Genomic DNA, 16,829 nt, shown 5'->3' on the forward strand with positions numbered 1-16,829 from the left:
GAGAGCCCAAACAGCATTCCTAGTCATAGAAAGCCTTGTAGACTTGCTGAGTAACCTGAGAGAGAAAAAAAAAAAAAAGAAATATTAAAGTACAGAAACATAATAAGGTAGAATTTAAGGGTCTAACATAGCAGCATCTAATGAGAAATCAAATATTAAATTATCATTCAATATTTAAGTAGCTTTCCCAAACTAATTCAAAATGGTGTGTAAAATTGAGTATGATAGCAAGCCTCATAAAAGTTTTAATATATAAACTTTGTACTATATAACTTTTTGAGCTGTATATTGAGGCAATGAAAATAAAAAACTGCAAATCCTGTATATTGAGGCAATGAAAATAAAAAACTGCACAATCCTGCATATATCAATATTTACTTACTAACTGCAATTACAGTGCTGTACTACTCCTTTTTTGTTATGTACACAGTAAAATAATAGCATCTATACTATATCTCATCTGTACATGTACAGTATTCATATAAATTTTCATAATAAAATTCATGATTTGGATACTTATCTACTGTTAAAAGATAGTTTATATCTCCACGCCGATAGGCGAGTCAACATTCAAACAAAAGACGATCGAATGCCTGACCCTGGATGATTGTCTAGTACACCTGTTCTCCACCAAGTGTGTTTCAAATGTTTTAGCTCATCAGAATTCTCCTTGACAGCCTACCAAGTTGTGGGGAGGCTGGGTGAGGTCTCCTTTAACAGCAGGTTAATAATAAAATTTATTAAGAAAATTTGTTTTTGGGATGAATCTTACCTATTGATTCCCACATTAAGAACAGGACGGTGGGTAGTGCTCAGCCAATCAAGCTAAAAGTTTCTTGCATGAAATCAAAAACATTACCTAATCTGGAATCCTTTCTTTATCTTACTACCACCAGAAGTTGAATTCCATTCAGGGAGCAAGGCTCTCATGTGTGCAGCGATGAGCAGCCTTGCAGAGAAAACCGCTTCAGTTCAGCCAGAGTGAAACAGAAGCAGCATGAAGGGAACTGTGCCTGAGTTCAAAAGCCCCAAAAATGACAGTCAACTAAAATTAAAAACCTTTATGATAAACAGATATGCTGCTATACAATATACATGCCTTCATGCTCCCCAAAATATTCAACCCCAGGATTCAAAATAAAGCCTAAAAGACTGCTCTTTATTCAGTTCGGGAAAAGACTTTACGCGCTGCTAGCGGTGGACTAAGGGCTTTACAGTTTTTGGATGTGATTCTGCATAGTTAAGGCAGTGAGCAGCAAAACCAAATTCCACTTCTACTGCACCACATAAGTCACATCCTCAAAAGAAATGTTTCATATTAAATACTTCAATAAAAGTCATTCCAGAGGCTCAAAAGGATCTGCAGATAAATTTTGCGGGGGATGCATACCGCAGCCCCAGACGAATAGCAAAAATCCACGAGTACTTAAAACCCCTCTAAAAACACTTAGAACTGCCCATTTTGATAGTTTAAACACAAGGAAAACCCTGTAAAAATGCTTATACCTGAGTAAGTGCATTTATTCACGAAAATTATATCAAAATACAGTAATTAGTGAATATTTCTCAGTGAAAAATACTGCGAATGGGGGAATTTTCCGTGAATAATGGGTAGATATGTTCCACAGAGAAACCCGCGAATGAGTGAATCTGCGAATCGTGAGAATACAAATATGGGGGATTTACTGTACAGTACTTCTAAATTCCAGAGAGATTGCAACTGAGTTCTAGGGGTTCAATCTCAACTGATTTGAATATCTTAAGGTGCTGATCCTTAGCCAGATCCAACTGCACATGGCACAATGCCAACAAAGGCATGGAACTTTACCCTTGAAAGTAGACAGCAAAAAACTCTTACTATATCTTCGAACACGGAAAATTCCTATCAGTGTGGAGATATAAGCTATCTTTAACAATAGGTAAGATAATCCCAAATAATAAATGTTGTTATACAGAAGAAATCACTATCATCATCAGCTATACTGCATGAAAGACAAAAATGTGAGTGACGATCAATTCTCTCTCACTCGCTGTACATACAATTTTCATATGGTACTGTATGTCAATGCACATGTATACACTTTCAATTTTGTACTAAAGAATAGACTTCTTTCAATCTTCTGTACTGCAAAAGTTTAGGCTAAGAATCGGGTGAGCTTGTAACAACAACAAGGATGATTATGTTACATAGTGAGAGCATTATTTTGCATCTGACAAAGGTACAGTACTTAGGAGTGTGCCAATCTTCAAATTTGAAGGATTGATCAAAACTGAGTTAATAACAGTTTTGGACTGTTTAAAGTCTAAATAAACACATCCTGAAGTGTTATTGTTAAAAAAAAAAAATTTTAAATAGGTTTATTGACAATTTTGTTCATCACTTGTATGGCACTGTGAGTGACAAAATTGTCACAAAACTTGCAACACTTTTTCTAATCCCATTTAGTTTGAAATAATTGACATACTTGTGATAACCACTAAAACGTCTCCGTTGTCTCTAGCAATAGCATCTTGGAAAACGTGAGATCAGAGCAACTCGCCCAAATTCCCCAGTCCTCTTGGCACTCATCAAAGTGGCACCAGGCATGTACCGTACCATAGAATTTACATACTGTATAATATTTTGTATTTCTTGACTTATTTTTACAGCAAAATAACCACAATATGTAAATCAACATGCTATATACAAATATGCAGACATATGCAAATGAATAGCAATCTTCCAGTCATCACCATTTTCGTATACAAAATTTATCATCATAACCCTTAAACGCCTACTGGACATATCATACGTCGACTAAAATTGTCTGTTGGGTGCCAAGTGGACGTACCGTACGTCGACTACAAAAAATTTCAACCTTCGGTCAAATTTGACTCGACCGAAATGGTCGAAAAACGCAATTGTAAGCTAAAACTCTTACATTCTAGTAATATTCAATCATGCACCTTCATTTTGCAATAAATTGGAAGTCTCTAGCACAATATTTCGATTTATGGTGAATTTTTGAAAAAAACTTTTTTCTTACACCCACTCGGTAACTCGGCCAAAAATTTCAGAAATTCTTTCATCATTTTGTCATAATTTTTGCACTGTTCTATATTAGCCGTTACATAAAGTTTTATATATGAAAATGTGTGCAATTTCATGTACATTACAACAGAAAATAACTCATGGTTGTAGCTTTTATCAGTTTTGAAATATTTTCATATAAATCACAATAACTGCCAAAATTTCAACCTTGGTCAACTTTGATTTCGACCGAAATGGTAAAAAATGCAATTGTAAGCTAAAACTCTTACATTCTAGTAATATTCAATCATTTACCTTCATTTTGCAACCAATTGGAAGTCTCTAGCACAATATTTCGATTTATGGTGAATTTTTGAAAAACTTTTTCCTTATGTCCGCGCCAGAAATTCTTTAAATCACGTTGTCGTAATGTTTGCACTGTTTTATATTAGTCGTTACATAAAGTTTTATATATGGAAATGTGCGCAATTTCATGTAGAATACAACAGAAAATAACTCATGGTTATAGCTTTTATCAGTTTTGAAATATTTTCATATAAATCACGATAAATAGAAAAAATTCGACTTTTGGTCAACTTTAACGCGACTGAAATGGTCGAAAACTGCAATTGTAAGCTAAAACACTTACAGTCTAGTAATATTCAATCAATTAGCTTCATTTTTCAACAAACGGGAAGTCTTTAGCACAATATTTCGATTTATGGTGAATTTTTGAAAAAAACATTTTTTTACGTCCGCTCGTTACAAATTCATGCATCATTTTGTGATAATATTTTCTCTGTGTTGCTTTGATCGTTTTACAATTTGTTATATACCAAAATCATCGCAATTTTGTGTACAATACAACTAAAAAATATTAACTCATTAGCTTTAACCATTGTGCTTACAGCACGATTTGTATACAATTATATGTTTTTTTTTTCGCTGTCATATATTCCAATATTTATATATGATATTTTTTTTTCATTTCTGATGGTTGCATACTAAACTTCAGGCAATGACAAAAAAAGGAGCCAAAAATGAACTCTAAATCTTAAAAACTAAGCGTCCTGTGATTTTTGAAAAAAACTTTTTTTTCCGCTTCGGCGCTAACTCACCGAACGCCGCCGGCATACGGGAGACGTTTTTGTAAATAGAGGCTCGGCGTTTAAGGGATAAGTGAAATCATTTACAATTCATTTTTTTTTATAAATGGTGAAAGCAGAATTAAGATGTTTTATTTCCTCAGGATATCTTTACAGGTGTCTATTCACAAATAAAAAAAAATGTAAGTATATGGCAACATATCCTTCGGGTGTGTCACATAGTGCCAGTGTACTTCGTGCATTTCCAAGTACAATTTTTTCTGCCAAAATAGCAGCAAAGAAGAAATGTATAAGAGAACTATATAAAACTATACGCACCAGAGAAATGAAAAAAACAAAAGAAATCGGAACATAAGACAAGTGACTCCATTGGAGAAATGTCACAAACGTCAATCACCCATGAAGAAACCACACATTTTCATCAGATTATTTTGTAAAGTTCAGGGGATATTTCTTACTCAGCTTTCTAAATATCATAGTTTCATAGTTATAACAAAATAAGCAGTAGTTTTTCCTTTTGCAATGATCTCAAAACTTACTATTTTAAAAAGTAAAGGAGCATACCTCGAAGAAGACTGAACCAAATTCAATGGAAGGTTCACAGCATGTAGTATAACTATATATCTTTAATTTAGCGTAAATTACATTTTTTTCAACTGCAAAATTCATAAACTTAGAGTTCAAATTTTTTTTTACTTCCTAATGCAAGTATTTTCAGTATTAGTTGTTTAATTAGTAAAAATTTGAAGCAAATCCCTTCCATCATAAGTAGCAATGCTCACCTACTTTAGTTAATAAGGCCTTATGGCAGCTCTGCACCCCTCAAAGTCCCCATAAAAATATAAAAAATCTAAAAATATTTGCCTTGGCAAGGTCTTAAAATATAAATTTTCATAATAAAATTTATTATTTGGATACTTACCTACAGTTAAAGTTAGCCTTATATTGTGCATCGATAGGCGAGTGGGCATTCAAACAAAGAGAATAAAATCGCTTGGCTGACCCAGAAGACTGTCTTGTTCACCTGTTTTCCACCAGGTGTGTTCGAATGTTTCAGTTCTAGTCAGAATTCTCCTTGACAGCCCACTAAGTGTGGGGAATCTGGGTGGGGTCTACTTTAACAGTAGGTAAGTATCCAAATACTAAATTTTATTATGAAAATTTATATTTGGGGTGAATCTTACCTACTGTTTAAAGTTAGCTGATTCCCTCACTGATAAAAAAGGATGGTGGGTAATGCAGCTAGATAAATTCTGCTCAGCTGAGCGAGCTAAGAACTTCTTGCATGAAACCCAAAACATTCTTACCTGATCTACAATCTCTCCTGGAAAATACTGCCACCAGAAGGTGGATTCCATTCAAGGTGCAAGGCTCTCATGTGCGTGCAGCCAAGAGTAGCCTTGCAGAGAAAACTACTTTGTCTTCAGCCAGAATGAATAGAAGAAGTGTGGTGGGACGCCTGGGTCCGAAAGCCCAAAAAACAACAGTCAACTACAAATACATACCTATGACATTAAGGTACGCTCCTGTACAACAAATGTACCTTCATGCTCCCCAGTAAACCAACACCCAGGATTAAAATAAGCAGCCTAAAAGATTGCTCTTTCTTTCGGTTCAGGAAAAGATTTTACCTGCTACATCTATTTTCAAACACAATTTCTACATCTTTAAGATAATGAACAGCAAAAACTGAATTGCACTTCTACTGTGCTGCATTAATTACGTCCTCATGAGACAAATTCTTCAAAAAAAACTAAAAGACAAAGCAACCACTCTTACGATATGGATATTACCTTCATTAAAGGTAAGATATCTGGATTTTGCTTTTCATGCACTAGTCTTATTAAATGCTTAACAAAAAACACATCACATTCTTAGATAATGGGGTGTTGGGTTTTCTAACCCTACAAAATAAATGGTCAACTCTGCCCCTAACAGGCTTTAGCCTATCTAAATAAATGTTAACTGCTCTAACTGGACAGAGCAAAGCCTCTTCTTCATTCCCTGCCAAAGAGGTTAAATTTGGAATCCTTACCATTCTCAGTAGTAGCTTGGCCTTAACATCATTCGTAGCCCTGAATAAAGGCACAAATCATAATATGGCATCTTTACAAAAGCCTACCTTATTGGAGAATGCTTGTACAGTAACTTGCTCACTCTTTTCGCTGTTGCTAGCGCTACCAAAAAAAAGTCTTCATGGTCAGAAACTTCAAAGAAGCAGGTTTCAAAGGCTCAAACGGATCTGCAGATAAAAATTTTTAAACTAAGTCCAAGTTCCATGAAAGAGATTGAACACTGCCTCTGATACAAAACCAAGGTTGTTGCTCATCTTGATTTAAGCATAGATTTTCAAGATACTTTAAAAAATCCCCTCACTCGGGGGAGACAGTCGAGTCTCCAAGTGGTTAAGTATTGTATGTTGATGCTTTGGTGGAACCGCATGGAACTCGGTTGCCTGAGTAGATCCTTCCTTAAAGGAAGAATATGCGGGAGATCCACCAAAAGAGGTAGAAGGACAGGAAACCATTCTCTGTGAGGCCACCATGGTGCTACTAGAGTCATTCTGCAATGGCTTGACTCCTGAAACTTGTTCAGCATTTTCCTTATTACTGCAAAAGGAGGAAAAGTGTAACCATCTAGGTTGAACCAATCTCGAAGAAATGTATCTACTGCCCAAGCCTGACAGTCCTGGCATGGAGAACAATACACTGGAAGTTTGTTGTTCAATGATGTGGCGAATAAGTACACATTTGGTGCTTCCCACAGACTCCACAGAGACTGGCAGACCTGTGGATTAACGACCATTCTGTGGGTAGGACTTGTCCTTTCCTGCTCAATTGATCTGCCATAACATTGTGTTTCCCTGGAATGAACTGTGGAACCAAAATAACACATTTTTTAAGTAATTTGTATTTTTCCTAACAGGCAAACCTGAGGTCTTTACATATGGGATTAACTTTCAGCAAGCTGGAAATCCGGCCGTTAAACCTCTGCAAGGTTGGTTACGATAACAGTTACTGATGGTAGGGGAGGAAGCACCTCCCACCCAGTTGGTATACATTCAGTTCTACAGAGTTTATCTTTTGGCCCAGGTAAGAGAATGAGGGGTGGTAAGAGGTGGGCCCTTGATGTAAAGACCTCAGGTTTGTATGTCAGGAAAAATACAAATTACTTTAAAAATGTCATTTATTCCTGCACGAATACAATCCCTTGTTCTTTACATACGGGAGAGTTACTTTTGAAGGGAGGATTCCAAGCAACTCTCTTAACTGACTGGTAGTTCAGCTCACCTGGGTACTCTCTCCTTGGTCATGAAAGAGCAAAGGAAGGAGACCATACCTCTGATCTACTGAACAGGAGAGATGTTCAATCATCAAACTTCTGGGCATTTTGAATTAAAGGAATGTAATATCCTTGAATCGAAAAGGTTTGGATGAACCCACAGTGTTGGAGACTATAAAGCTAAGAATAACCAACTGGTCTGCCCATAGAGAGAAGGAAGGATTTGCATCTACTAATCCAAATAGTTAGTTCCTGGCTTCTGCCCACAGAAGCAACTTCTCCGCTATCAGAAACACTGACTTCGATCTCGTGCCACCCTGGTTTCTGATGTATGCCAAAGAGGTGGTATTGTCTGAAAACACTGCTATTACCTTCCGTCTGGCAACGTGTTCACACTGAAGGAGGGATTTCCATACAGCCAACAGTTCTAGGTTATGTGCAACTCCATCTCTTGTGGAGACCATATCCCAGACATCTGAAGGCCTCCCAGGCATGCTCCCAAGCCTGTCATTGAAATCTGAAAACAAGGTAAGGTCTGGGCTCATTACCTCTAGGGATGACCCAGTCCCCAGTCTCTGGCAATCCTTCCACCATGCTAAAGTCTCCCGAAAACTTGCTGGGACCAAAACTAAATGGGAGTCTGGCAGAGACTTCCTGTCCTTCCTGTCCCAAGTTTCAGATAGAGCTGAATTGGCCACATCCTGAGCCTTGCTACCCTGACAAATTTTTCCAGAGATGCCATGTATCCCAACAGAGACAGCCATTGTCTTGTTGGAAGTTGCTTCAAGGGCTGAAATTTTCCTAGAAGCGATAAGAAAGTGTCTATTCATTTTTCTGATGGAAACGCCTGAAAACTGAGTCTATCCTCATCCCCTAGATAGAGAATGGATTGAGTTGGAATCAGGGCAGACTTCTGAAAATTGATCAGGATGCCCAGGCATCAAGCAAGGCAAAGTAACAGATCCTTGGCCCTCAGAATTCCATTGAAAGAGCTGGCCAACACTAGCCAGTCGTCTAAACAGAGCAGAATTCTCACTCCTGAAAGGTGACACCATCCCCCTACTGGCACTAAAATCCTCATGAATACCCGAGGTGCTGTACACAGGCTGAAGCAAAGAGCCCTGAATTGAAACACCCTCCCTGCAAACACAGATCACAGGAACTTGCTTGACTGAGGATTTATCCGGATGTGGAAATAAGCATCTTGCTTGTCCACCAATATCATCAGTCATTCTCCTGAATTGCCGCTAGCCCTGTGGTGGATGATTCCATGGAGAATGGGGACAGGCATATGAATGTGTTGAGTTTGGACACATCCAGTGCTGGGCGCCAGAATAAGTCGGCTGTGAAACCCTGGCGAGTTTTCTGGCACTTGCGCTATCGCCTTCTTCTCTAGGAATGATACCGCCTCTTTCTGAAGTATAAGAAGCTTTTTCAGCTATGAAGATAAGATGGAAATCAATTGGAGATGACGACAGAGGGGGAGGAGACAGAAAAGGAATTACATAGGCTTCCTTTACTACCTCCCCCACCCAAAGTTCTACTTCTAAGTTTCTCCAAACATGCCAGAAGGCCTGAAGTCAGCCTCCTACCGGAACCTGAGGGTATAAAGCTTCCTTTCTTTCTAAAAACCTTAGAAGCTTTGCTCTTATTGAAGCCTGATATGGACCTATGAAAGGTCTTAGCTGCTGGAGACGAGCCATGAGATGAGGGACGAATCTTGACTGGAGGGCCAGAAGGAAAAGGACCAGGTCTTTTATTGCCTGCCTTCAAAGATTGTCTGATAGCCAACCTATTTTCCTGTATGGAATATCCTCCCTTACTGCCTTAAACAGCGACGGATTAAGAAAGCGATTCACAATTGTTCCCTCTTCTTCAAGACCGGGTTAGAAAAAGCATAAGAACATTCACGTGTCACGTCTGAGATAGCCTAGTCCAGGCAAGTCAAAAAATCTAAAGGCTCCTCCCAAATAATTCTAACAAAGACTTGGACAAAGTCTTTGCCTCTGCATTAGACCAAAGCACCTTAGCAGTCTCAAGAACGCGTCTCTTCATAGGATCAAGACAAGCAAGGAAATCAGAACTGTCAACCGATGACGGTTTAAGAGCTGGTAACGAGCCTGTGTCGTAAGAAGCGGCTCTCCACAACTTCATAAAAACAGCTGGCAGACTTGGAGGAAGCTTTGTGCACCAGAATACGAGCTATTTCGTCAAAATGCACTCTAATTGAAGGAGAAAGCTTAGGCTTCTTCAAAGACTTAACAGGTGCCAAAATACAAAAAGAAAACAGAGACCTAGTCACTACAAAACTTTCCTCCTCTAAATGAGGATTAAGGGAAGAGCAATATTCTAGCAAACAGCGAAAGACTGAAGGAGACTCTTCCAACTCAAACTCTTCTTCCGCCAGCTGCGGAGTCAGGGCAACAGCAGCCGCCTCCTTGCAACGAAATTCTGACTCAACAGGAGGGGAGACTGAAGGAAAAGTAGTCTGCAGCTGTACAGACGAAGGGTCACTAGCAAGGGAAGAAAAGAGTTTATGACCTCACCTAACTAATTGCTTCCCTTCTTTTCTTAAATCTGACACTTTTAAGCATACAGTCCTTAGACCTATCCCTGCATTTCTCACGTCTAATGTCTAGATCACACACTGAACCCCTGTAGCTTGTACAAACAGGTAATGTCTAGATCACAAACTGAACCCCAGTAGCTGGTACAAACAGTATGTTGATCTACCTCAAATTTTGGCATACTTACACAGTAATCATTCCTACATAACCTGGTGTTATTTGTTTTGCTTCTGGTGGAAGACATCCTAAGAAGATAAAAATTACAGTACTGTGATCAGGAGCCAACAGCCAAAGCTCATAGAATACCAACAGTCGACCTATACCCAATGGCAGCAAGGAGAATTCCAACTAAAGTTAAAACATTCTAACACACCTGGCAGAGAACAGGTGAACTAGAAAGTCTTCCAGGTCAGTCAAGCAATTTTCTACTTTTTGTTTGAATGCTGACTTGCCTATAGGAGCGGAGTATAAGGCTAACTTTAACAGTGTGTAAGATTCATCCAAAAATGAAAAATTTTGGAAGTAATTTATATTTTTCCTAACATACAAACCTGAGGTCTTTCCATAGGAATTACCTTCAGAGCAAGCTGGAGCAGGCTATTCTACACAACAAGGTTGTTCGGTAGTTGCACCACCGGTGGGAGGGACGAGGGGTACCCTCACCACCACCTGTTGCTGATAATAGCCCAGGTATCAGAATGTGGGGTGGCTAGAGGTGGGCAGTGCATGTAAAGACCTCAGGTTTGTATGTTTGAAAAAATACAAATTACTTCCAAAATTTGTCATTTATTCCTATATGAATACAAACCATTGGTCTTTAAATAGGAAGACTTACTGTTTGGTGGGAGGAATTGAGTAGACTTCCTAACCAACTGGGGGTTTGCCTCACCTAGAACTCTTTTCTGGTCATGTAATGTCGAGCAAAGGAATCAGTCCCATGCCTCTGATCAGGGGAACAAATGTGTGCTTGACTGTCAGACTTCCCAGCTTTTCAAAGTAATGGGTGTGAAAGAAGCATTACTTCAAAAAAGGCTTGGGATAACACTATGTCGGAGACAATGAAGCTAAGGTAAGCAACAGGTTAATTTTATTGCCAACCCCCTCTCCCCTTGCTAGAGAGTGGGCAGGACTTGCTTCTATTAGATTATAAGAATGGAAAAAATAGAGTGGCTGATCACTCACTTGCACCTGTGCCTGTCCAGCACAATGCTTTGAACACCTATCCTCTGCCTGCTGTAAGAGGAGAGGTACGGGAAGGGGAAAGGAGGGATGCCAGTCACACATACTCACAGTTCCTCGCTGGGTGAGCGGGTTCCGTTCTCAGCTACCACTCTGTTGGTCGCGAGTTCGAATCTCCGACCGGCCAGTGAAGAACAAGAGGAATTTGTTTCTGGTGATAGAAATTCATTTCCCGCTATAATGTGGTTCGGATTCCAGAATAAGCTGTAGGTCCCGTTGCTAGGTAACCAATTGGTTCTTAGCCACGTAAAAATAAATCTAATCCTTCGGGCCAGCCCTAGGAGAGCTGTTAATCAGCTCAGTGGTCTGGTTAAACTAAGATATACTTAACACACACACTCACTCTCATTTATATAACCGTACATCTTAGACCAGATGCTACCTGTCCCGCTAGGGGAACTGGAGGAGCTACATAACTTGTTGAGCGGCCACCACAGGACCCAAGGAAAAGGTGTCCAAGGACCTATGGACAATGTCCCTCAGGTAAAAGGAGGTGAACATTGTCTGATGCGACCACACTCCTGCTCTCAGCACCTGATGCACCAACTGGTTCTTCCTGAATGCAAGGGACAGGGCAATGCCCGACTTCTTTAGTCCTCGTGAGATCGTGATCGGCCCTCACCCCTCCACACAAACCACCCATTGTCAAAGCAACAGGGGAACGTGGAGGGGTGACCTCTCCCCTAGAAGAGGTAGCAGCCAAAGGGAGCCACACGGGAAGAGACGAGTAGCTACCTGGCGTCCTCAGAGGAGAGCACCCCTCCGAGGATGGGCAGGCAGCCTTCTTATTTTTTCTCTTTCCAGTGAACCTCATTCACTATTCGGGGGACCAAATGTAACACTCGGCAGAAGGATTAGTCATAGAGCAAACACGTTTATGACATTTCGTGCAAATGGTGTGCAGGTGTACTTCAAAGGGTGAGAAGAAGCAGTTGCATTGCCGCTTTCCAACACCTGGGCAAAAGCAGGGTCTAGGCTTAGAAGATTCTTGGGTTTGCATGATAAACCAATAATATAAGTACACATATCACAAAATCTGCAAAGCACAACAAAAAGGAAGGAAAAACAGGATGAAGTGCAGGAGAGAACAGCCGACAAAAATTCAGGCAGAGGAAGGCGTAGAGATACATCCGCTCTGGATGAAGGGTATAAGGCAAGTGGATGCATACCTCAGCAACGAGAGGTGGTAAAGGTACCCCTCGCCCCTCCCACCGGTAGTGCAACTACCAAACAACCTTGTGTATAATAGCCTGCTCCAGCTTGCGCTGAAGATAATTCCTATGTAAAGATCAATGGTTTGTATTCGTGCAGGAATAATAATTGTATATACCATAGTATGGCATTCAATGCAGACTAATTACCAAAATCCCTGAGTTTTGTGACAAATTCTAAAGGAATCTCCCTATAGTAAAGTAAACGTGCATTACTGTACTTACTGTAAAAGAGGCATAAGAATATTTTCTGACAAAACATAATCCCTGCAGTCTGGTGAATCTCCAGCAATATTTCCTAAGGCCCAAACTGCTTGTTCTTGAACATCCTCAAAATCTGAGCTCAAAAGACGGATAAAAATGGGTACAGCACCAGCTTCTATTACAATCCGGGTCTGCGTACTAGTACCAGATGCTATATTGGTTAATGCCCAAGCAGCTTCAAACTGAAAACAATAATTACATTTATAATTGAAAGAAAATTTTAAATATAATAAAGTATGGTTATACTGTGCTGCAAAAAAGAAACCATCTGAATGATTTTTCAGCATGTAATAAGAAAAAACTAACAAATACCTGCACATCAATTAAAAACTTCAAGATAAAAAATTAACTTATTCTTCACAAAGGAGTGTTCCTGTGTATGCAAAGGCAGCTCAACTGTCACTCCTCAACTCATTTACTCGAGCCACACTTGCATTTTGTAACAGCACACAACTAATTTGCATATCAGGTTATTTAGCTTTAGTATTTTTAAGTCACATGAAATATGAAAAAAAAGAATGGAGATTCAAAGGGATTTCATAAAAAATGTTTATATATTCCCACACATAAGCTAATCATCTTCTTATAAAAAGCTGAGTGTTCAACAGAATAAAATTTTTGTTTATTTAATAGCAATGGGAGTACCAGCACTTTGGGGTTACTGTAATGTGAATAATGGGTAAATCCATCAAGAATCAACTCTTGACAATTTAACAGCAACACTACCTGCAGAATCTCTTGTAAATGTTCAATGGGTCAAATTATTAGGATTAAGCAGTTTAACCAGACCACTGAGTTAGTTTACTTAGTGCTCATTGGGCTAGCCAGAAGGATTCGTTTTTATTAATGATAGTTTAGCTCTTATTTATTATACTGCACTACAACTCGAAGCTGCAGGTTAAATCCATGGCAAATGGAGGTAGCCATGCCAGAAAAATGCAGCCCTGAACTTATAACAAGATATCCTCATGGATGGAGTCAAAGTCTTTACCTAATATTCCACTATATTACCGAAAAGAAGCAACCAAAGTATTATGCAGACGTCAGGAGGCGAGTGCTTGCAAATCCTCTGTAGTGTCCTCACTGCATAAAACACTACTGGGTGAATCACATCTGACTCTCTTAAAGGTCCTAAGAGTGCCTCAGGAATGACAGTGTGCCATGTCCACAAGCTTCAAGAGGGAGGGCCCATGAAGAGGCTGCATCTGTTGATGGCTGAGGAGGTAATCAGAGGACAAGCAGAAGAGGAAGCAAAATGAAAATAAAAACACAACGTACCCCTTGAAGACAAAGCTGAAAAAAATATAATCAGACACCAGTGCAACCTGCAGTTGCAAGTACCAAAGGGAGAACTAGTAGTGGAACGAGTTAAGAACCCAAAGTACAGTGACCTGAAGCAAAGTAACTAAATTTGTAAGGCCGAGGAAATAAGTAGCACGAGTTATTGTCATTAAGTAGATGACTTGGGAGAGCTCCACTTACTGATATGACCTAGAGAGCACTCACCCTGAGAGATTGACCTGATAGCACTAAATGAAGGTTCTGTATGGTCCTTCATACTTTCTGGATTGGGAGTAAAAGACCAATGGTACTTCTAAATAATTTTAAGAAGAGGGGGCATTACAGCCAAGGCCAATATCTAGGAACAGCAGGGCCCAGACAAATTGGTAGCTGAATGTCTTCTAAATGATAGTAATCAAAAGACAAAGCACAGCAGAACCATGCACTGCTGGAATCATAGGTATAATGGAGGCAAGGTTCAAATTGAACAGGTTAAGGGAACATGAGCAGTCAAGTACATAGCAGCAATTGCATAAAGAGGAACAGTTCAATACATGGGGGAAATCAAAACCACAGAGGGCAGGGATGAGGAGCCTGACAAAATGCCACAGCTTTTTTATCCACAGGTAGTGGCAGGAAGACAGTAGACGGCAAGTGATGATTTGATTTATGTCTATTAAAACTGGTGTCACAACAGGGCAAGTGATGAAATGAAGGACAGAAAACCTGCAATTGACTCATCCATGGACAAATCAACAACAGGCGGGAACTGGTCCTGAAATCCAGATAGACTTCTTCTTGAGGCAAGCCAGGGGGTGCAATGCAATTACAGAAGGTAGGCTGAAGCGAAGAGGCATCATCAAGTCAGTTGAAAACTCGTCTAATGAATAACCAGGCTTGACAGTAGTGGGCAAACATAAAAAGAAAAGGGAAGAGTAGGGGAATGGGAAGAGTAGGGGAATCAACACCTGCAGCTTGTGATGCATCAAGTTCTTACACTCATCTATGAGCATAGAAGAACCACAATGAATAAGTCTTCTGAGGTGAACCAGTCTGGCCCTTCCACAAACGGCACTTCAAGAGCATGTTCTTATCACAGGACAACACGAAGGAGTTACAGGATTTGACCAATGAGCCGACACAAGTATGTTGTGGCTTGATTAAATTACATTTATTTCCCTAGAAAACCCAGCACAAGAACACGAAAAGAGATAAATCACAACACAAACATAAGATGTACCATTTATGGTAAAAAGCAATGCTCTTATGAAATTCTGGTAAACAAAAATATGTACATGCAGCACAATTTCACTGAATAAGAATGCTAACCAAAAGACTAAAAATAGTGCAAAAAATTTCGATTTTGTCCAAACAAAAAGCACTAAATTGAATTTGTAAATATACTATAAAAACAAGCAAAATTGAGTAACAAAATTCAAAGAAATCCCATGATACAGTAAGACTACTGAAAATCAGTGGAGAGATATTCAAAGGAATAAAAACAAAGATTATACTCAACAGATGCAAGTACTATCACAACAGTACCAAACATGCCACCAACTAGAAAGCACTTCACAACAAATGAAACAAAAATAAATGAGGAAATTTAGGGACAAAAAAATTAATACATCACAATAATAGCAAAATGGTGATAATCCTGGAAGAGTGCCGAAGCCTGCATCTGCTCAAGTTGAAGCCACACAAGAGAACAAGATGATGCATTTCTTTTCATTCTCTAATCAGATTCTTTTAGCTTTCAAGTAGTTTGTGAAGAGCCTGGACCCTGATTTGGAAACACTAATTCAGCTCAGCCATCCTAACTACTGTTCTATTGCTCTGAAATTTATTGCTAAAAATTTCTTAAACTATTCAACCGTCATTATCTTCAAAAGCTTGGAATAATACTCTTCTTTTAAATCAATGATCAAGTTTTCATGAAGTAAGATCTAGTGAAAACCTTACTTGCTATTTCACTGATATCTAGTCATCTTCTATACTAAAACCTTCATACCAGTCATTTCCTCATCATCATTACCTTCAAACTTGGAGTTATATATGTACAGTATAGCACATGTATTTGGTTGTCTGTCCAACCACACTTAATGTGAACCAAATTTTTAAAAGTAATTTGTATTTTTCTAAGGTATACAAGCAGAGCCACTTATAATAAGAGATATTCTTCAGTACAAGATGACACTGAACTTGGTAACAAGGTAGATAATTGGTAGTACAGTGGGGTATGTGGGGAAATACTCTCACTCACCTACCAAAAATAGCCACTTTTCCACCAGCTGCAGGGACCAAATGGGGCAGTTGGGTGGTTTTAACTACCGTATATAAGTCTCTGGTTGTATACCTAGGAAATATTTATGGTTATAGCCTGTAAAATGATATTTTCATAATAAAATTAAGTTTAATATATACTTAAGCAATTACATAGCTAATGTTTCTACTCGTGCAGCAGCCCACTATCGAGGAACACGAGAAACAACCTGGCCATAAGCTCACTTGTTTGTGGCCTCAGAGGGGAAGAGGGTGGGCTCCAATTCTGTAATTATTTGGTAAGTATATATGAAACTTAATTTTATTAAGAAAATATCATTTTCACGTAAGTACCTTACCAATTACATAGCTGAATCCCACACTGAATGGAGGTGGGATACATGGACATATTCTACTTCAAAACATTAAAGCACGGTGATGACTTTGAAATTGAAAATTTGGCCAGCATTGATACAATGCTGCTTGTTTTCTTACCTGGTAATAGAGCTACTGCAGGTGAATACTGCCTCTGGTTGGTGCTCATCTTAACCTGTAGTGGCGTGGTGGTTGAGCTGTGGGTAGCCTCTCCTTCAGTGGGAGCTTTGCA

At 39.1% G+C, this 16,829-nt stretch overlaps 1 protein-coding gene across 2 annotated transcripts in view; it reads right to left on the bottom strand.

The window, feature by feature from the left end:
- The window catches only part of Kap-alpha1 (karyopherin alpha1), an 82,674-nt gene that overhangs the window by 23,785 nt on the left and 42,060 nt on the right, over positions 1-16,829 (bottom strand). For both annotated transcript variants that reach the window (XM_067092013.1, XM_067092019.1), the window contains exons 4-5: positions 12,641-12,861; positions 1-55 (exon numbers count right to left, since the gene is read on the bottom strand). The exon at positions 1-55 is cut by the window's left edge and continues 209 nt beyond it. In XM_067092013.1, the coding sequence (XP_066948114.1) occupies positions 1-55; positions 12,641-12,861 (276 nt within the window). The remainder of the gene's footprint in view (positions 56-12,640; positions 12,862-16,829) is intronic.

Source organism: Macrobrachium rosenbergii, chromosome 4 (assembly GCF_040412425.1).
Source record: "Macrobrachium rosenbergii isolate ZJJX-2024 chromosome 4, ASM4041242v1, whole genome shotgun sequence".
Taxonomy (NCBI): domain Eukaryota; kingdom Metazoa; phylum Arthropoda; class Malacostraca; order Decapoda; family Palaemonidae; genus Macrobrachium; species Macrobrachium rosenbergii.